Source organism: Rhodnius prolixus, unplaced genomic scaffold, assembly GCF_049639745.1.
Source record: "Rhodnius prolixus isolate KJV_2025 unplaced genomic scaffold, Rpr scaffold_1, whole genome shotgun sequence".
Lineage (NCBI taxonomy): Eukaryota > Metazoa > Arthropoda > Insecta > Hemiptera > Reduviidae > Rhodnius > Rhodnius prolixus.
The window spans coordinates 11,692,726-11,714,277 of NW_027411581.1; the positions used below are offsets into that span (position 1 = coordinate 11,692,726).

Here is a 21,552-nt window from a genome sequence, read left to right on the forward strand (position 1 = left end):
CCGAGCTGCAAGAAAAACGCCCACGATTGGCCCACAAAAAAGTCCTTTTCCATCACGACAACGCACCAGCTCACACCTCAGCAGTTGTGGTCGCAAAATTAATGGAAATAGGGTTCCAACTCGTTTCACATCCCCCCTATTCTCCAGACTTGGCTCCCTCGGACTACTATTTGTTCCCCAATATGAAGAAATGGCTGGCGGGAAAAAGATTTTATTCAAACGAGGAGGTGATTGCAGAAACGAATGGCTATTTTTCAGACTTGGACAAATCCTATTATTCGGAAGGGATCAACAAACTAGAGCAGCGTTTGACGAAGTGTATAAGCCTAAAAGGAGACTATGTTGAAAAATAAAAAAGGTTTACCCCAAAAAATTAAATAGTTTTTATTTTCGCACGGACTTTTCTAACGACCCTCGTATTTATGTCTTTCAATACACTGTCGCTTTATTACGTTTTATATAAATAGAAGAAACCAAGTTTTGATGAGGTCTTATTTGCAGTAAAATGTTTTAAATAATAAAAACCTGTCTAATTTAGACTGCTTTATTGCAATTTGGTTACTTTCACATATCACTAGAAGGAATATGGTTTTTAAAAAAGGTTTGATGCCTGCGATGGAAGTTGAATTCAATTCTGGATCCTACCAGTTTGTTTTTAACGGTGGAAAGAAAGCAGTTCCCCACCAACAAAAAGTACTGGTTAGGTCTCTATAGTCCTCTAATCCAGATCTTTATTCTCACAGCCGGGCTAGAGGAACGAACAATGGACAACAAACATCCGGTCAAAACAGCCGAAGAACTGGCGAAATAAATCGTATTTACGACCAAAAACGATCCCTTGACCCGCTAGCTTCCTGATGGCGTTTGAACGTGTCCATCTTCTTTTGCCAGTCTGTCTACACAATGTAATTTGTGTAAGAGATCCTTCCAATACATTAAGCGAGGCCAATGAATGATCCCGCATCTTATTAAAATCCTAGTGTTGTGGACTGGTGACAGCATACGAAAATCATCGCTCCAGATAGCAATAATATTAATAATTTTAAATTAACTTTTAAATAATTACTCACTTTCTTTTTGATTTATCAACATAAATATCCAAGTCTAATTTGGGTAATTAATGAGGAATAATTCCTTCTTTTCTGCCACTTCCTCACAATACGGATATTAGCGTGACGATGATATTGGCTTTTTAATTTTTGCATATTTATATACTATAAGATGCAACTGTGAGATACAAATCCTAATAAAATAATTAATTATGTCTGTTTGTAAATATATTCTTGTAATAAATATATTTGCAATTACAACCGGCGAGTTGTCAGTTTGTCAATTACCAAAAAATGATTGTGGTGTTATTAACGTTTAAACGTTAATATTAAATTACTGTTCATTATTTGTGGTAACTGATTCATTATTTCAACAGAATGAAAGAAATAAATGCCAATTTCAGTAATGATATATTTTTATTATGCAGAGCTTTCGACGTAGGAAGGGTGTGGAACATATTTACAGTGTTTTAACAATAATTATATTAAAAAGAATATGTATAATGTTACGTAATTTACAAAATTATTTACCTAATTTACAATATACTGTTTTACATAATTAGAGATTTGGTGTGTCTTCTGTCTTGTCTGTCATGGACTGAATGTGATCGGCCTGTGTGTGATATGTGTTTGGTTGTGAGGAAGTCAGTGTTGCCAATTGTCAAGTATTTTGTAGTAAGTTGGCGTATACGAGGTGTGGCTATTAAATAACGAGACTGCTACAGAAGAATTATGCATGCGCCAAATCCTAGCGACCAACAGCTGTGCAGCGTAAAGCCTTCTCTTTCTATTGCAGCGTCTCACGTGTTTGTAGAGAAATCTGTCTGACCGGAACCATCGTTTGTGTAAGAGGTGTTAGTTTCGTTTTGCCGAAAACATGATACTACACATGTAGTAAAGCAACGAACTGTCGTGAAATTTCACATGAAACTTGGTAAAACCACTACTGGTTTTATCATTTATTAAAAGAAGTTTATGGCGATGAATTTTAATCACTTACGCGAGTTTTTGAGTGGTTCAAGCGTTTCCAAGATGGCCGAGAAGACGTCGGAGATGATGACGGCCCGGGTCGCCCTTCCACGTCCAAAACGGATGAAAATATCGATTATAATTAATCAACATTACTACCGTGAGATGCTTGCTCAACTCTGAAGAAAAAGCAACGAAAAAACGACTCGATTTGAGGAAGAACAAGTCTCAAGACAATGCACTGGCTCACACTGCATTGCCAGTCAAGACGTTTCTAGCCAAGTACAACATCCCAGTTTTAGGCCAACCGTTATTTGCCTGACCTGGCCCCATGTGACTTTTATCTGTTCCCTAAAGTCCAATCTGCATTAAAAGGAACATGATTTCAGTCAGTTGAAGCTGTGAAAGGAAAATCGGCACGCGTCATGCAGGAGCTCACAGAAAAAGACTTCCAGCACTGTTTCGAACAATGGTAAATTCGCATGGAGCGTTATAGGGATAGGGGAGTGGTGTATACTGAAGGTGACAATAACTAAATATGTATAAATTTAAAATAAAATGTTTTACAGCAATAGTCTCGTTATTTAATGGCCACACCTCGTATTTTGTCTAAAATTGTTCGTGTCTGTTTTCAAATTTAAATTGTTTTCTGTCTGATATGTACATCATTTCTAGTACTTACCAACTCACAAGAAAGGAAAGTGCCAGACTATTTACAAATTACTACTATATTTGTAATAATTGTTATGTTTACATTGTTGTTGTTACAGGGAGGTCGAGGTTACAGCGGTGGCTCCCCCGGAGGCGGCGGTCCTTACCCACCCCCGCCGTCCGCCTCCCCTTCTGGCCAGTACCCTCCTCAACCACCATACAGACATCCTTATCAGGTAAATAATTTCCTTTTATTATGTTTACTGGCTATAACTTTTGTAAGATGATCGTCCTTCCGCCAGGAAGATGATTACAAATTTTTTGTTTGTGTTTGCGATTAGTTGTATGAATGAAGGTTGGAGGACTTTATTAATAATTAACTACATCATCCTGTATCCAAAGTGGGTGCATTAGCAAAATTACAGGATTTCATTAATGTATTCTTTCATTGATCGTGATTATATTCTTTATTAATTATTAATGTGCTAATATTTATAAAAATGGTTGCTTTATATGCTATTTCCATTGTTTACTCTTCGTGGTAAACTAGTTGTTTATTCTACATGAATAAAACAGTTGTAAGAAAGATGGAAATAATTACTATTGTATGAATCATAGTTTAGTGTTATTGACTCCAGTTTTTATAATTTTTAATTATTCAATTAATTATTTGAAAAACTTTGAATATGAATAATGAAGACAAGAAGGTATTCGGAATGAAGTTTAGTGATTTTTGAAATAGCTTTTACTGTAAACGGAAGAGTAGTAAAGTAATCGTTATTTTGACTTCCTTAAATGTGCCACCAATGCTTTTTAAGCCAATGACCTTTGAATTTATTACATATAAATCTCTGAACTCATATTTGCATAATGAAAGACGAGAGGAATGTCAGATTGTCTGACAATGAAAATATTGTTTTTTAAAGTAAAAAATAAAATTATTGTTATTTAAATAGCGCTCTACTAGTAACAGATAAATAAACATTATTAATAATATTTACAATAATTACGATCATTAAGTCCTAATGTGTAATTACATAACAATCTTCGCCCTTTTAGTACAAACTCCTTAACAAAAAGGAGTACTTATACTTATTAAAAAGTTAAGTATAAAGGTTGATTAAACGATAGAAAGTACACAAATCAGTCAGTTCCCAGCAATTTCATTTATACTTCCGCTCGTGTGGGTGTGCTCAATAGATTATTCAAAAATAGTTCCATTAGAATGTATTGTGTAATTTAAAGTAGCCACTTCCGGTAAGAATTCTAGTTGCCAAGAAAACCCAACTACATTGGTAGTAAGAGGAAGTCTTGTGAGTGTGCTCAATAGTTTTTCAAAAATAGTTTCATTAGAATAAATTGGGTAATTTAAAGTAGCAACTTCCGGTAAGAATTCTGGTTTACAAGAAAACCCAACTGCATTGGTAGTGGTAAGAGAAAGTCGTGTGAGTGGCCTCAATAGTTTTTACTAAAATAGTTCCATTAGAATGTATTGTGTAATTTAATGTAGCCACTTCCGGTAAGACTTCTAGTTGCCAAGAAAACCCAACTACATTGTAGTAAGAGGAAGTCTTGTGAGTGTGCTCAATAAATTTTCAAAAATAGTTCCATTAGAATGTATTGTGTAATTTAATGTAGCCACTTCCGGTAAGACTTCTAGTTGCCAAGAAAACCCAACTACATTGGTTGTAAGAGGAAGTCTTGTGAGTGTGCTCAATAGTTTTTCAAAAATAGTTCCATTAGAATGTATTGTGTAATTTAAAGTAGCCACTTCCGGTAAGAATTCTAGTTGCCAAGAAAACCCAACTACATTGGTAGTAAGAGGAAGTCTTGTGAGTGTGCTCAATAGTTTTTCAAAAATAGTTCCATTAGAATGTATTGTGTAATTTAATGTAGCCACTTCCGGTAAGACTTCTAGTTGCCAAGAAAACCCAACTACATTGGTAGTAAGAGGAAGTCTTGTGAGTGTGCTCAATAGTTTTTCAAAAATAGTTCCATTAGAATGTATTGTGTAATTTAATGTAGCCACTTCCGGTAAGACTTCTAGTTGCCAAGAAAACCCAACTACATTGGTAGTAAGAGGAAGTCTTGTGAGTGTGCTCAATAGTTTTTCAAAAATAGTTCCATTAGAATAAATTGGGTAATTTAATGTAGCCACTTCCGGTAAGAATTCTGGTTTACAAGAAAACCCAACTACATTGGTAGTGGTAAGAGAAAGTCGTGTGAGTGTGCTCAATAGTTTTTACTAAAATAGTTCCATTAGAATGTATTGTGTAATTTAATGTAGCCACTTCCGGTAAGACTTCTAGTTGCCAAGAAAACCCAACTACATTGGTAGTAAGAGGAAGTCTTGTGAGTGTGCTCAATAGTTTTTCAAAAATAGTTCCATTAGAATAAATTGGGTAATTTATTGTAGCCACTTCCGGTAAGAATTCTAGTTTACAAGAAAACCCAACTACATTGGTAGTGGTAAGAGAAAGTCGTGTGAGTGTGCTCAATAGACGTTAAAAATTAAATTGGAATTAAAATTAATATTCCTGGTCAAGTAAGCCGAGGATTACCGAAGAAAACCGAACGCATTCGGCTAGTCAGAGAGAAGAGAGAGAAAAGTGTTATTAAAAATCACGGCTAAGGCACGTTGGGTTACAGATCCAGTAATTCCTAGAATCGCAGTTCTCTAACCCAACGTGCCTTGATGGCATAGGTTTGGACCGACTTTACTGCTCTGCAGTGAGTTTATCCACTATATCTCAGGAACGGAAAGTCGTAGGAAGTTCAAATTTGATATTTAGTTTAAGTGCCACTAGAGGAAGCGACAGTAAATTTTTGGTCAAAATAGGCCCACCGGAAGTACCACTTTACTGAATAGATATTTCACTTTTTTAACACTTTTTCAAAAACCACTCCATGGATTTTCTTTAAACTTGGTATAATTATATCTCACAAATAGTTCTATAACTTTTATAGGAAACATTTTTCTGGAATACTTCGATTAAGGGCACTTTTGGGGGAGGGGGTGGTTATTCATTCTAGTATTATGTCAGTTCGTTGTAATATATGGACTTACCTTTTATGCTAGGCTACTACATATTTACTAAACAAATATTTTGTAGATGAAAGTGGCCTGCATAAGGGTCGGTTACATCTAATAAATTCTAAACTAGTATATTAATGAAAATTTAATGCAGTAAAATCAGTTAGATGATATCCATTGTAATAAAATGTTAATTAAACATGTGATTTTTCGAACTGAAATTATGAGCTGAATTTTGAATGACAGCGAGCGAGCCAAGTCTCACTTTGTACACGTTATTGATTTTGATGTTAGAGGAGTTGGTTGAGTTGTATTGGCGTCTTTGACTTGCAAAGATCGATATAAACACATGGGACTCGGATGTTGAACTGCGGGCAAAACTTTTAATAATTTTTTTTTTTTTTTTAAATTGGGTTAGTGAAGAATGTGCTTTTTAAAATTTTTAAATTTCACATTTTAGGAAAAATGGTTTTGAATGGTTTCTGGGTGCATTGGGAATTTAGTTCTGACTGTTAATTATCTCTATTACACTCACTGTTCATTTCCACTGCTACCTGAATCTGAAAATATCCTGAAGAATTGATAAAATTTAGTTAGAGAAACCATCACACAGAATATTTGTAAATTACAATTTATTGCTTGGAATTATTTTAATACAATCAAGTCAAGAAGTGAAGCGATTTAATTCATGAATGACCTTATTGTTTGTAATAATGACCAATATTGCTATTGGTTAATAAATGGGCCAAATCATTATAAAGCAGTTAGCAAGTGGATAATGAGTGTCATCAATACAAAGGAAGCCATGATAATTAATTATCAATATATTAGAGCTCGTGCACAACTATCAACAGGTACTAAATATTTACCATTGTGAATCTAATAATTAATGGAAATATTACTCCAGCTGTAATTACTACAATCTACACAATAAGGGGCCGGCCACCTAATTACAATAATGTAACTGTAATTACTAATTAATATTACATTTCTGGTTAGATAATTACTGCCCTCCAAACTGATTTCACAATTAATGCGATAAAATAGATTTCAATAGGCCGGGAGAAATAACAAATAACTCTATCTACGTTTAAAGTAAAAATGCTAGTTTTTACTTAAAAATACGTAAGTTAAATAAATCAAAATGTTCACTGCTAACGAGTAAATTACAAATAGATCTTTGCTTTATCTTTTTGAACTTTCACTAAGCCCTCATCGACGCCTCTAGAAACTATCCTGCTCTGTGGGTGGTATAGCTTGTTGCACCAGCCGAGGACGACAAGATTGTCTGGAAGAAGGCTGAATCATAGAGAAAATAATCGACCTTTTTCTCTAAAGGATTTAATATTTAACAGTACCTTAATACTTGACAAGTCTATTTGAATCGTTTACTTAGGCAATTCAATTTGCTTTTACATTTCTCTGGTAACTTCCGCCTCACTTGCAATGTCCCCCTTTCAGTACAATTTTGCTACTTTCGCAGCTACGTAATGTAAAGTAATTTAGATATGGCTCCTTCATGATTTTACCCAGACCAATAATGGTAGTTTAGGAAATTTTTAAGAGGGTGTTCTCTTACGATTAGAACTGGACTTAGTGATAGCATTTGGAACAGAGCGTATCAGTGGGTGCTTCTAGGAGGAATTACTCCGCCAGGTTGACGCTAACGAGGAAGTGTAAGCTTTATAAATCCTTTTGACATAGAAAGACTACAGAGTCACAGAAAATGGGCCGCAGTTCTGTTTTGTTATCGATTAGTAGATAACTAGAAGAGCTCTTAGACTATAAACGATAAAGTCAGTCGAATGGGGACAGAAATCTCTGCAATTGGGGAATTGAAGGAGTTTCATATTTTTGTATTTGTGAAATAGATATCTCGAAATAAGGCTGTTACTTATCGGATCAGAGATAAATCCACTTTCACAAACAGTATAGATTTCCAGTTAGATCTTTGTTTTAAAGGAGTCCAATCCAACAGCCCTACTGCCTTTACAAGCAGTAATACTACATAACAGCTAATCAAGCGTTATATCTACATCTAAGATTAGGATGTTTATTTGGAGCAAATAAAAAATGCTATTCTATTCAGTTAGATGTTTGTTCTAATAGAATTAAATCTGTATTCACCTCCTTATTCTAATTGATTATTATTTTTTTGCATGATAGACATCCGTTTATCATGGCACAGGCCATTCTGTCGTTGAAGATGAAATTATTTATATTTTTTGAATTGCCATCAAAAGCTTGCTAAAGTACGAGGGTCGTTTGAAAAGTCCGTGCAAAATTAAAAACTACTTAATTTTATGGGGTAAACCTTTTTTATTTTTCAACATAGTCTCCTTTTAGGCTTATACACTTCGTCCAACGCTGCTCTAGTTTGTTGATCCCTTCCAAATAATAGGATTTGTCCAAGTCTGAAAAATAGCCATTCGTTTCTGCAATCACCTCTTTGTTTGAATAAAATCTTTTTCCCGCCAGCCATTTCTTCATATTGGGGAACAAATAGTAGTCCGAGGGAGCCAAGTCTGGAGAATAGGGTGATGTGAAACGAGTAGGAACCCTATTTCCATTAATTTTGCGACCACAACTGCTGAGGTGTGAGCTGGTGCGTTGTCGTGATGGAAAAGGACCTTTTTGTGGGCCAATCGTGGGCGTTTTTCTTGCAGCTCGGTTTTCAAACGGTCCAATAACGATGAATAATATGCACCTGTAATAGTTTTACCCTTTTCCAGATAGTCGATGAGGATTATTCCTTGCGAATCCCAAAAGACAGTCGCCATAATCTTTCCGGCCGAAGGAACGGTCTTCGCCTTTTTTGGCGCAGATTCCCCCTTGGTAACCCATTGTTTAGATTGTTCTTTGGTCTCAGGAGTGTAGTGATGTATCCATGTTTCATCCACAGTGACGAAACGACGCTTAAAGTCCTGCGGATTCTTCTGGAACAGCTGCAAACCGTCCTTGCAACACTTCGCACGATTTGAAAATCACTCGACTTCCTCGATTCAAACGAATGCCAAACACAAAGAAATAGACCGATCTGGCTGAAACTTGGTGTGTGTTCTTCCAAGAGATGCTACTAACTAAACGTAACCTCGATACGCGCCAGTGGTGCTATCTCTCTGACTTTGCACGGACTTTTCAAACGACCCTCGTAAGCTTAATTAGAAGACATGATGGTAACATGAAACTGTAAAGCTAAAAGAATAGAAGTTTAAATTTTGCAAAAATAATTGCCGTAACTTTAGCTGTAAGCCACTTACAATATCTATGACAGGAAGCCAGTTCACTGTCCCTCAGACCGTTGGAGGGCCGGACTATAGAACAAACAAATAGAATATTTCAAATAAAGAACACGTAAATTTAAATCAACAAACTGCCCAGTATTTCTGTGGGAATTATGGACCTGCTTTTGGCTAATGAGGTGGTCAATGTCCAGTTTAGTTATAGTGCTTTGCCATTCTTCCTACTTCTGCTGTTATTTTACACTGTTTCGCGTGCATCCCGCGTCATCAGAAGTAGTACTGTACATGAGCGACGCAGTGCTTTGCGGCACCGCCACATATAGTGCTCCTCTCACTGACCACCAATGAAAGAGACGCCCCTTCCGGAAGTGCGGCGAGGGCCGGATAAATGTCCTCAGGGGGCCGCATGTGGCCCGCGGGCCGTAGTTTGGGGACCCTGATCTTTGACATGAACTAGTAGGGCTTAAACTTAATTGAAAATTGAAAAATTATCAATTATTGTAGAAGGGTGTTTTGATTTTCGCTTTTTTCTTGGACTTGGGCTCTCCAGCAGATTGCTTTCTACTTCTTACAACATTATATCTGTCCATTACAGTATTTCATTCTGCTTAAAAGGCTTTCTATTGAAGAAAGACTTACTTTGTAAAGAAATGTATTAAATATGGCGCAATGAACCAGCTGCTGCCAGGTTCTCCTCGAAACTCTCTCATTACTCCCTCATCAAATTGTCTGCCATTACTCCAGTTGTTGGACTGAGTGGTTATTGAAAATATATAGAAAAAAGAGAAGAATAAAGAACTGGAGTAATGTCTTTATTTTCCCCTCTTTTATGTATTTTTAATAGATTTCCGTCCCCTCTTGCTTTCTTACTGTAGGGGGAGCATTTGAAAGTCCCCATTTCGATAATTTATTTCTTTTTAACCTATCTCGATTACATTTCCATCGATTGTTCCATAGAAAAGAGGTTTCCTTGAATTTTGTGTGTGTCGTTGCAACTATAAAATGAGTGTACTTACAGAGTAAAACAAGAAAAGTTGTTCATATTATTATTTATTATCATTATTTTATTGTTATTATTATTTTGGCTTATTTTTATTATTTTTTTAAATATAAAATGGTAATTCTTCTTCAAGGTATAACAATTAATATTACGTAAACTTGACTGTCCAATCAACCAGGCTTTATCGCAACTAAGAATTGGCTTGCTGATGAATGTGTCATTTCTGATTGAACAATTAACTTGATTTTCTTATTACTGTTACTGCAAGGCACGTAAACAGCTGAGGTCATTGGCTCCCTGAGCTTTTTTCAGTGCAATGCCGGCTTCCGGACAGTTTTCTCTAGTTATAGACAAGTAACCGTAGTAAGAAGCTCCTAGGAAGAGAAAAACTCGTAAGGGCCAACAACTGGATTCGATCTCGAGATCTCCGCTTGGGAATCCAGTCCGCTAATCAGTGAGCCCTCACCTTCTTCATGTTTTAAGATGTTTAAGTTTTCAAATTGAATATCCACGATGAAGCCTTAGATTCGATAATTTTACACCATTACGGATATCTCTTTACCTAGGACTAAGCAAAAGTAGAAATATCCGTTAAAAATGATTAGCATTGCTCGCGCTCATGCTAATGTTGTGATTTAAAAAGGTGAGTGCCCTGACAAAAAGTAGACAGGACCCCCCTCCAACCACCAGACTCAGTGGGGTAGTTGCACATTGTTATAAAGGTCGGCTAAAGAGGCGGCTATGTAAGGCATGCCAACTTGGCCGGATATCAACTCCAATCTCAAGACTCTTGTGTGCTTAGGACACTACACACTTCCTGCTCCTTCGCCACTTCACTAATGTCCTGGTGGTGTGTTGGTATGAGTGGGTGCACTTCTCTCCTCCTCTTCTTGTTGTAGTGTCCTTTCTTAATCACACTGCTTTTTGTTGCCCTACTGCTGATAGAAGTTCCTTTGTCAGTTTGTGACTCCTTTAAATTGTAGCTAATTAAGGAGCTTACCTTGGCATTCACATTTGATCCTATTATTACTTTTTTCGCTTAGCGTTTTTTTTGAAGTTAGTGTTATTACTCACACGAATTCCCCTTAAATTTGTCTTAACACTTGCAATTTTTAATCTTTAATGTTCTTTGACTTTATCTACACTTAACTGTAATAAATTTACTTTTAAAATCTATCGTAGTTTGAGGAATAAAGAGAAAATTCTCTCCACGAGCGAGCGTTTGCCTTGGCTGTTAGGAAGCTTTGAAAATAGAGAAAGATGAACCCACTTTTAACCTCTCATTCTCCAAGCTTCTAGGAGTGCTCTTTGTCATCTACCATGATTCGCTGGAAAAGAAAGAAAAAAACCATAAAAACAGCGAAAAGCACACGGAAAAGTGCAACAGTAACATCTTTAAACATCAGTCTTTGAATCCATAAAGCACAATCCCTGATCAAAAAGCTACAATCAATCTTCTGTTCTCTTTGAAGCAACAATATCGCTAACCAGCATCCATTCATTATTGCTTATCTTCATCGAACCTATTCACAATTCCTTACTCCTGTAAGTGAAGATTATAGTTGAGGGTTAATTAATGAGTTTCACTCTTGTACCTTACCTTAACAGTCTTTTTTTTAGATTTACACATCTGTATTTCTCATAATCACACACATACTCTGAACGCTAATGCGTAAATGATCAAGCATTCTTGACCTCAGTGTACTGGCAAGCAGATTTTCACTTTGTAGCCCGAATATTTAAGTATAAAAAGTTAAGTACGCTAAAAGGTACACAAAACAGCTAGTATACCCAACATTTCATTCATGCTTAATTGAAATCATTTAAGTAATTTTATTGCATTAAATTTTCATTAATATTTTTTATGAATTATTAGAGGTCACAGACCCTTATGCTGGCCAGTTTATTCGTAACAACTTTTTTGTTATACTAATGATAATATGTACCATTACATCTTCATTAATAAATAGGCAATTTATTTTAACTCAACTCCAAATTATTCTTCTGATTTATTTTTTATTATGCCCTTTATTAATCCTTTAGTTATTAATCACATACTTATGCACATTAAAATTGAAAAAGACTATTAGGTGGTTACTATAAATATGAATGACGGAGTTAATTTATGACGCATTACTATAGATTTAACCTTAAAGAGAAGATGGTGAGATCCAGATAATATAAGATAAGGTTCTAATAGGGCGGCCTTTAAGACCTACGCCACTGCGACCCCTTTGGATCTATTGTGGCTCCCCTTCTCTAGAGATCGCCCTCCAGACACCGTCCGTTTAATCAGACTCTTAATAATTCTGGAGAGCGACTCTTAGGTAAAGCTTACAGGCCTTGGTTTTTCCTCCCCTAGAAGTAACATCCTTAGCCAGACAAGCCCCTCACGCTGACACAACACGTGCAATCGCCGTTTCCTCCTCTTCCTGACAGAACCTACAAAGGCTATCATCTGCCAGGCGAGATCCAGGTAGAAAAAAAGGGCAGAATGAGGAACTAAGGGTAGGTTAATGGAATGAAGTCCGCCGGTAACATTGTAGAGTACCTTAATGACAACATTTCGAGTCCCTTTTGGCGGCCATTTCTTCGACTCTCTCTACTACCTGTTTGCTATCTGGGGAGATCTCTCCACGCCTGCAATAAAGTGACTTCGTCTAATGTTATTCCCAAAATACGAGCAGTAAAATTACCTTTTTATACTAAAGAAAGGCTATTAATAAATCATCAATATATTTAATTATGGGCTCCCCATTCAGTGTAACTCCTTATATTAATACAATAATTGAAATTTATCGCTCAGAGCGGGAAAATGAAGAAGTTACAAGTGTTTTGTTTGAACTCGGCTCTCTTGTTGTGAATTTTAATAATTAAGGTAAAGTTCTTCTCAGCCTAGATTATATTTTTATGTTCTTGAATTAATTATTATTTCAACAGTTTTTAATTACAGTTTTTCCTTTTAATGTTTGTACAAAAAAGAAAAAGGAACTAACTTTTCTCATTTTCTTTATTACTAGAACTTCAAGGAAATTCATTTTCATTAAGCTTTTTGTTTTATATTTTTCCGGTTATGCAACCCCTTTGCAAACGTATTTTAATTTCGCCTTGTGTTCTTTCAACAAAGTAAATAAATAAATAGAATATTCCAAATTTGTAATCAATTCTGACGATGTTTCCAACGACAAACAACCCAGCTTCTAGGGATCTCTTGTATTTCCTCGTAAGATTCGTGCTTTTACATTATAAAGTACACGCTATTCAGTTCTTTAAGCCCCAAAGAAGCTCCTGATGGGGTGCGCTAAATGGTGTCTGACGCCCTTCTTGGCCCTTTGATAAGCTACCTTTACGAAATAGAATGTCTTCTAAAATGAAATCAAAAAATTTTGGAAAAACCTTCTTGATCTTAGATCTAGAAATGAAAATGGTTTACTAAACGGCTAAATCTACTGCGACATAAAATGGCTATTAGTGGCTTCCTTAAATGCTCTGTGTGAGTGCATAAAATGTGAACAATGTGCAAATGTGTATGTGAGTGGGTGAGCTAAAATTTTACTTGCATTTAGGCTAATTTCAACATCAGTTTACCATTGACGGTGGATTCCATGTAACCATAATTTGGGATCATTTCTAAGGCCTCTTAAAGATCCAGGCAGAAGTAGCTGTTGGTTACAATAAAAGTGCTTATCTCTTTTGTATGAAAGAATTATAATATTATCTTTAGTATTAATATAGACGATTAAAATTATTAGACTCGTTAAGTTTCAATATTATGATTTGCTGTTACTTTCTACACATAACTTATCGAAATAGTTGCTTGAGAATTCCAAATTCATTGATAACAATTATTTCTATGACAATGGATCTTTTAGTCAGAAAGCTGAACGAGATCGCGATACTCTGGTTTTTAAACTAAATTTTTCTAAATATTGCCGTAATTTCCGCAGTTTTTGTCAATGGAAGATTCCATATTTTTGCTTAAATTGTATTTTTCTATGGAGAAATGGTTGGAGATCAGGTAAGCAGTGGAAGTAGCTCTTGTTCTTCTTATAAGTGCCTTCCGGGGTGTTTACCCGGAAGAAGACCCGGTTATTGTTGGGCAGTTGTTATTCTTAGACATGGAAGACGAGTATTAACTGATCCTTTGTAAGCGGCCATATTGTTTGTTGAAGCTTAAGGACTAAAGGGTTTGGCGCAAGTCCTAATCCTTTTAGGCTGGTTGTATTAAAGATTAGATTTATCGGTTTATGTCTTCTGTTTAATTACTGAATATTTAATAAGCTCTGAAATTCAATAGGAAATGATTTTCATACGTTTCAATGCCGGTTTTAATAAAGGGATCTCCCCCGACCATTATATTTTTCACAAAATCTCTTTTCTTTGAGTTCAGTTAAAGTACTGTTCAATTCTAAAGTCACTCTTAAGTTGAACATTTTTTTTACCCAAAGAAACACTACTTTTTCTCTTACATGTTAAATAAGAGTTATATTTAATTACAATGAACCCAGAAAGGACTTTTTATTTTCGCTCTAAAACAGTCTTTCTCAAAGTGGGCGACAACGCCCCCTTGTGGGCGCTGGAGGCTTGCAGGGGTTGGTAAAGGGCCCAGAGAAACTTTTGGGGGTCATTGAAGCGGTTTAGTGGGCCGATGGCTGATTTGTTGTTTTTCTAATATTGTGAACCAAATTCAAAAATCCAAACCTGTCCTCCAAAATCCAATCCTACAAAATCAAAATCCACCAAAATCAAAACTTGTCTACTACACTACATAGATAGATTCTATTTCGTTTTTTCGATATTTTTTGGCTACAAAATCTCATCCAGCAATTGTACCCTGATGTAGGAGTTAGGCCAACCGTGAGGTTTGTATCGATCAGATTGACTAGGTTAGGCTGTGTAGTAAAGTGTCTATTCTACAGTATAGTTTAGGTGCAAAGGACCCTTGTTGTTGCGCACCTTACAAACCCCCCCCCCCAAAAAAAAAAAATTGTACCCTGGATTGTGGTCGATTGTTCAACGATTTTTTGATAGAATTTCGATCGTCGTATTTATGTGAACGTGGATTTAGTGGTGTCGCAACGCTGCTAACTAGAAAGAGAAATCGTTTGCATGTTACAGAACGCTGTTTTTTGAGTAAATTCGAGCCTAATATTAACAAACATGTTAAAAATCATCAGCATCATCCTTCACATTAGATTAGTTTTGAAATTTAAATTAAAATGTTTTGTTTTAATTTGAATAAAAGTTTTTCGAAATATTTTTTATAAAGTTGCGTTTTATTGCTCTCATTAGAGCAGTCTCATTTAAAATTTAAATTTGAACTCAGATACCGGATAAAACTCATATGGCTCGTTACAATTTAATTAAAGTAATGATTACGATTGTGATTTTTAAGATTTAGTAAAGTTCAAAAATTTAAGAGGGCGCTAGAAAATAATTGATTCTCGAAGTAGAGCGTCGAAAATTAGCGTGAAAACAATATTTCCTCTTTTAAAAAATTCTGGGGGGAAAAAGTAAAAATATACTTTTATGTATTTATTTTTAGCTATAAAATTTTATTACCCTGTATTTAAAAAAAAAAAGTATTCCAGTTAATAAACAGTAGATTATTAATTTAATTTTATCTTTTATGAGTTTATTATATTTCCGTTATTTAGTTTAAATAAGTATCCAAAGAGAGAGATAGAGGAAGTTAGTTGTTTACCTTGACCATTAAACACATGAATGTGTGTTAGTGTGTGTAGTGTACCTATATAAAGGAGTATATTATAAAATGAAGAACAATTGGGTCAACAGCATCAGGGGTTTTATTTAGCCATTCAGGTATTTAAGATGGCAAGAACGTGAGTTGTCTTTACCATTTCTAGATCTCTCTTTCTCTTGCTCACTCACAACTGGCCTTCCTTTTTGTACTGCTGAATGTCGGTTTGTCTGTCAACTTGTTTGCCATTGTGTATATACTAGAGGTGGTGGTGGTTGACAGAACTTTGTACATACGCACATACCACGCGCGCGCCCAAGAAACAATAAACTAAGCAACAACTTGAAAGGAAGTAGGAAAACAAAAAAGGAGCAAGTCTGTCGCACTCTCTGTGTTCAAGTATTGAAACACTTTCTTCTCCATCTTACCTCACTGCCTTCTCTATTTCTTCTCTTCTTTAAAAGTAAAAAAAAATTATCTCTTTGTAAAGGGGAAAGAAGATATACTTCAATGGAAAAGACATTTCAACAATCTCTGATCATTAATGTATAGAGAGGATTTTAATTCCAGTTAGTTTTTGTTATTCTTCCACTTCTTTTGTTTTCGTATTGTCTCTTTCTTTCCTTTAACTGTGGTGTTGGTGAAGGTTGTTCACTTACTTCTTCTGTATTGTAGGTCATTAAAAGGTAATGTAATAAAATTCTCTTGCTTTTTAGTAAGAAAGGAGATTAGATAAGGCAGGTTTTCTATTTTGTATTCACATTGGCAGGTAAACCTTTTTTTTAAAATCCCTGTGGATACAAAGGGGTTTAACCAATTATCCCTCATTCTGTTATGACCACACCAGTGAGTTCCCCTACCAGATATTCCTAAGGTCAAAAATCAATCAACCTTTCTGTTAATACATAAAAATACTTCCCTTCACTTTACAGTGGTTGAAGTGTCCCTCAGGATAGTTCTCTCTGTCCATCCCCTGTACAATTTACAACCTCCTCTAATCCTCTTCTCTCTAACCAATAAATCAGAGAGTCAGAACCAGACTTTTCTGGTTTAATCAGAGAAGTAGTACTGAAATTCCAGCTCAGCTGTGAACCTACTGCTTCTTCAGTTAGTCACTAGTCACCTAAAAAATTGGCGAAGCGTTTTCCAAGGGCAATTTTCTTGTGCGGCAGATCCATCAAGGAGTTTCGTCAGTAGTAGGATACTCTAGGATGTATATGCATTAATGACCAGAGCTTTTAACCAAAGAATTCTTGTCAATTCTTCCCGACATTTTGGTTGAAGCGGATTATTCCGCATGCTAGCTCATATTTCAAGAATTGGTTTTCACTTCTCTTGATTTCAATTTACTGGTTGGTCAAGTGAAATTAAACAATCTCGTTTAACTCCTTAAAAGAAAAAGTTTAGAAAGCGATGAAATAATGTGCATATTTTTTTTTTTTAATTCCAGTTACATATAAAATATAAATTCAAATAAATTTACCGTTATTATTCACCGCCTACTACTGAATTTAATTTTAAATACAGACTATGCAAAGCTAATATGCATTGTGGTACTGGGTTCAATTCCCGGTCTTAGGCCTTGGATTTTATTTAATAGTTAATAAAAGAAATTTACAGTAAAGTATGTTTGCTAGTCGCCTCCGTCCACGACACCTGATTGGTAGTTGGACGTTAAGCCCCGCCTGAAAAAATAGGCGATTACTTTACTAAATTTAAATAGCTTCTGTAATAAATTATTCAATGGCCACAAAAATCTTTGCCGTTTAATTGGTTTTAATCTTTATTATTTTGCGAAATTTATTATAAATATAAATACCTATGACTGAACCAAATGCTTTGTGACACCACTTAAATTTAAGATATTTCAATGAAATGGTGTAAATCAATTTGTGCATTGGACGGTCTCTTAGTGTTGTCTTTAATTATCATCAAATATAGTTCTTTGCTGGTGTCCAATTTGGAACTCTTAAAAAGTGGAAAGGACAAAAACAATTGGTCCCCTTATAATTTACATCGTGCTTAAATTTATTGTGCTTCAATTTTATTGAAACACAATTGCTGTGTTTTTGGATACATTGATTTTATTTTGTAAATTTTTTAGGCTTCCTGTATCGTTCAACAGGATAATGTGTAATCATCTAAAGAACAGCCAATACATAATGTATGTAAATATGGCGGCGCGATAATAACACTTTTTTTTCTTTGTGGTACAAACACAAATGTATAAATAATAAACATTGTATTAGATTAAGATGGCATTTGTAATTCTCAATACTTTGTATATGTATGTATGTGCGTAACCGAAGTTTAGAAAAAGAATAAACAGTCTTTACCTTCCTTCATAAATTATCAAATCATAAATTAGATAAATCAATTATCTATTAAACATTTAAAATTAAAAAAAAAACAAGAACAACAAATAAACAGGAAGAAATTGATAACAGGTTGATAAATGGCCACCTGATGATTCATAAGATGTCTTTGTGTGTGTATATGTGTGTTTTTTTTAATGGTTTGTTTATTTTTCTAATTGAATGTTTATAAATGAGGTGGTAGTAGTATTGGAAGTTGGCTTTCTTTCCCACTCGTAGTATTATAAATCTAGTTTAGTAGTAAACAATGGAACTGTTGTTGTTTTATACTACAACTTAATATGGAGTATGGTGCGTACGTGTAAGTGTCCACCACCTCCACCACCATTGCTGATTAATTCTTCCTCCTTCTATCATCATATTGCCTGATAAGATATGCTGCAACACAGCCGGAACTGATCCATCCCCTCTATAGGTGTATTATACACACTTAAATAAAAGCTATAAATAAAACCGGCCGTTACATCCTCACGAGACCTCGTTCTTCCCTTTATTATTTTGTACCACCGACATACGACCTACATACACGCATTTATATTTTTATTAAAGGTATTTTACACCATACAGATGGATCTTCTTATTCACTTTAATACTGTGGTCCTCTCACTTTTTATTGTATTCTTTATCAATAGCTTCTTTTTTTTCTTTTTATCCTTAAATAACGTAATTGGCCTTAGTTCAACATCTTGTCGTTGTGTCTGTACTGGTATTGTATATAATATTTTAATGAGTCAAGGTCGTATGGTCAATCACCGTTTTATTTATTTACATTTTTTTTTTGTTTTTGTTCTAAACACATTCATTCATAAAATTCATTCATCACATTTTGTAATAGAAATACTTGTTTTCTGTTGGCTTCTCCATCTCTCTCTGATATTGTTCTACTTTTTCTGTCAGATCTTTATTATTATGTTAATATTAGCAAATTCCACTTTCATTCAGCTTCTGAAAGATTGTGATAACAGTTATTACTTTCAAATCCTTTTTAGTGGAATTCACCGTTTCTAGATTGTTTTCATATTAACGCTTGCTACAACCATTTATAGTTTTGCTTTGTTCGTGTTTTGCACACTAAAAATAACAAAACATTTTGCGAACTAGATTTGTAGCTGAAGTATTTTTTTTTTGCCTTTTTTTTTGGCATTGGCTTTCGCCATACAGCCAGCATCGTCTAGGTGCTTATCACTATAATATCACTCACTCTCCATTCTTACTTATAAATACATTCGCTTCACACATTCATCCCTCTACTATATACAACTATTTACATAAACTACACCTAATGGATGGATCAGTACTCTATATTCCTGCCAGCCTTATAGCTTAACCGAAATTAAAATCACCGTAATCCTTCTCTAATCATTTTCTTCCATTCATTCTAATTGGCTATAACTATTAAATACTTTCATATTTCATTGCTAGCTCTGCTACAGATTTAAGCACATATATGTTGCTGGAGAATATTATGTCTTCGTAGCGAAATGGTGCATCTAAATACCTGTATATATCGTCAAACATTCGTTTCCTTTCTACTACATAACGTGGACATATTATTATTATGTGTTTGAAATCCTCCTCCTCCTCATTGCTAACTACGCAAAGAGGAGAGGACCTTTTGTTGATCCTGTGAATATACGGTCCGCATACAGCGTGGTTCGCTCTCAGCCTGCTTATTGTCGTAACAACCCATTTATTAGTGACAGTTCCATTAAACCATGGTTGTCTAGGTAGCAGAAGTAGTTAAGAGTCAAATTCTCTTCAACATAAAAAGTTTTTTGCCATGTTTTATTAGTATATAGATAGAATATAGAATTATATAGAAGTATATAGATTAGTATATAGAATTGCAGTGCTTAAATGGGTAGTTGGTAGCAAGGATTCCGAAGGATGTTCTTATATTATAGTTAGGCTTTGATACCCGCAGGGAACTCCAGGCTATCTGAAGAAGAAGAAGAAGAAGCATCGTTCAGAAATCATGATAGTATTGGTAAGGAAACCCTGCATTCTTCCAGGTTGTGCAACAAAATACCAACCTCTTCTGGTATCTGAAGTCTTATACGGAAAGAAGGCTTGTATATAACTCTTTCGAATCTAACCTGATGCTCTTGGAACATTCTGAGATTGTGGGTATAGCGTTGCGAATTCCACATCGCTGCCAGTTATTCGCTCAATTTAGTTCTTGTTTAGGTTGAGGTAGAATCTACTTCTCATCAACAACATACAATCTAAATAAGTTAATCCAATAAATAAGTTTATCATAAAGTATTAAATTGTGTCACTCTTTCTGAAAAAGGTGGGACAATTTGTAGCATTTGCCAATGCGGCATCCAAGGCAATGGAAATGGCGCAGACGTTCTGTAAAGGAAGGATATTTCTAGCCGTTTTCCCCTCCTTGTATTAACCTACAAGCTACAGATAGTAAGAGAATCGTTTAACGTATGTATGAGGGGTTCTGTGATTCCAGTGCAAGGAAATGGAACATTTGGGTGGTTGTGGAATAGCCTATTTAAGGAAATTCTCTCTTCGTGCTTGTGGAGGACGTGCATGTATTGTCAATTTCCGGTTTTCTACTTCGACACTGGATTACATGCGAAAACTTCTACAGCTCTTCCGTTGGGCACAATGTGCTGTTGGTAAACTTTAAACGATAAGAAACATATTATGTGCTGCCCAATATTGAATAATAATGAAGATATTTTGTTATAATCAGCTGATTGTTTCAGATGTATGCAATTTTTGAAAACTTGAAACAAATTAAACCTACTTGCTCCATTTTATTTTTTTTTGACGTGAATACGTCTTTAAATTTGCTATCATATGGAGGCAATCCAAAAAACCTAATGATAACAAAATCGGGGGGATACAGTTTGGCATTATAGTTTCGAATCTATTGTCTACATCCAAAATTAAATTAGACCACTGGATAGCTAAAGGATCAAAAAATTCATTACGATAAGCGAGGACTGTGACGCATCGCGCGCGGTGGAGGGGAAGCGCCGCCATTTTGAGATAATTTTGCTGCGTATCGAGATTTGCAATTAGTATAACTTTTGATTCGGAGAAGCCACGATGTTCGTTTAAGTTTTAATCGTCAGCAGTCGTCACAATCTATCGATTGTATATAAAACCTTAGTGTAAAATAGTGGCAGTGAATATAATAAGGTGTTAGAATAAAAAAAATATCAAAAATATATAATGTCAGCCTATACGCGTCGAAAAGCCAAAACCAAATACAGAGATCGTATACGGTTGAAAAGGGCTTCTCAAGAACAATCGAATGGTAATAATAAAACACCATATGACCGAGTCAAGCTGATGTGACATCAGTTTATCTAATTATTTGTTTCCTTGATTTCATCCTAAATACCTAAATAAAAATATTTTATATAAAAAATATAACCGGTTACGTAAACGTATTCACGTACAACACACGGCCGTGTCCATGGCACAGCCACAATATTTTTTTTTTTTATGATTTAAGGCGCGTCAACAACTGAGGTTATTGGTTATAGTGCACTGCTGGCCTCTGGA

At 35.2% G+C, this 21,552-nt stretch overlaps 1 protein-coding gene across 5 annotated transcripts in view; it reads left to right on the forward strand.

The window, feature by feature from the left end:
• The window catches only part of osa (trithorax group protein osa), a 188,051-nt gene that overhangs the window by 51,548 nt on the left and 114,951 nt on the right, over window positions 1–21,552 (forward strand). For all 5 annotated transcript variants that reach the window (XM_074128711.1, XM_074128717.1, XM_074128736.1 and 2 more), the window contains exon 2: window positions 2,789–2,905. In XM_074128711.1, coding sequence (XP_073984812.1) covers window positions 2,789–2,905 — 117 coding nt within the window. The remainder of the gene's footprint in view (window positions 1–2,788; window positions 2,906–21,552) is intronic.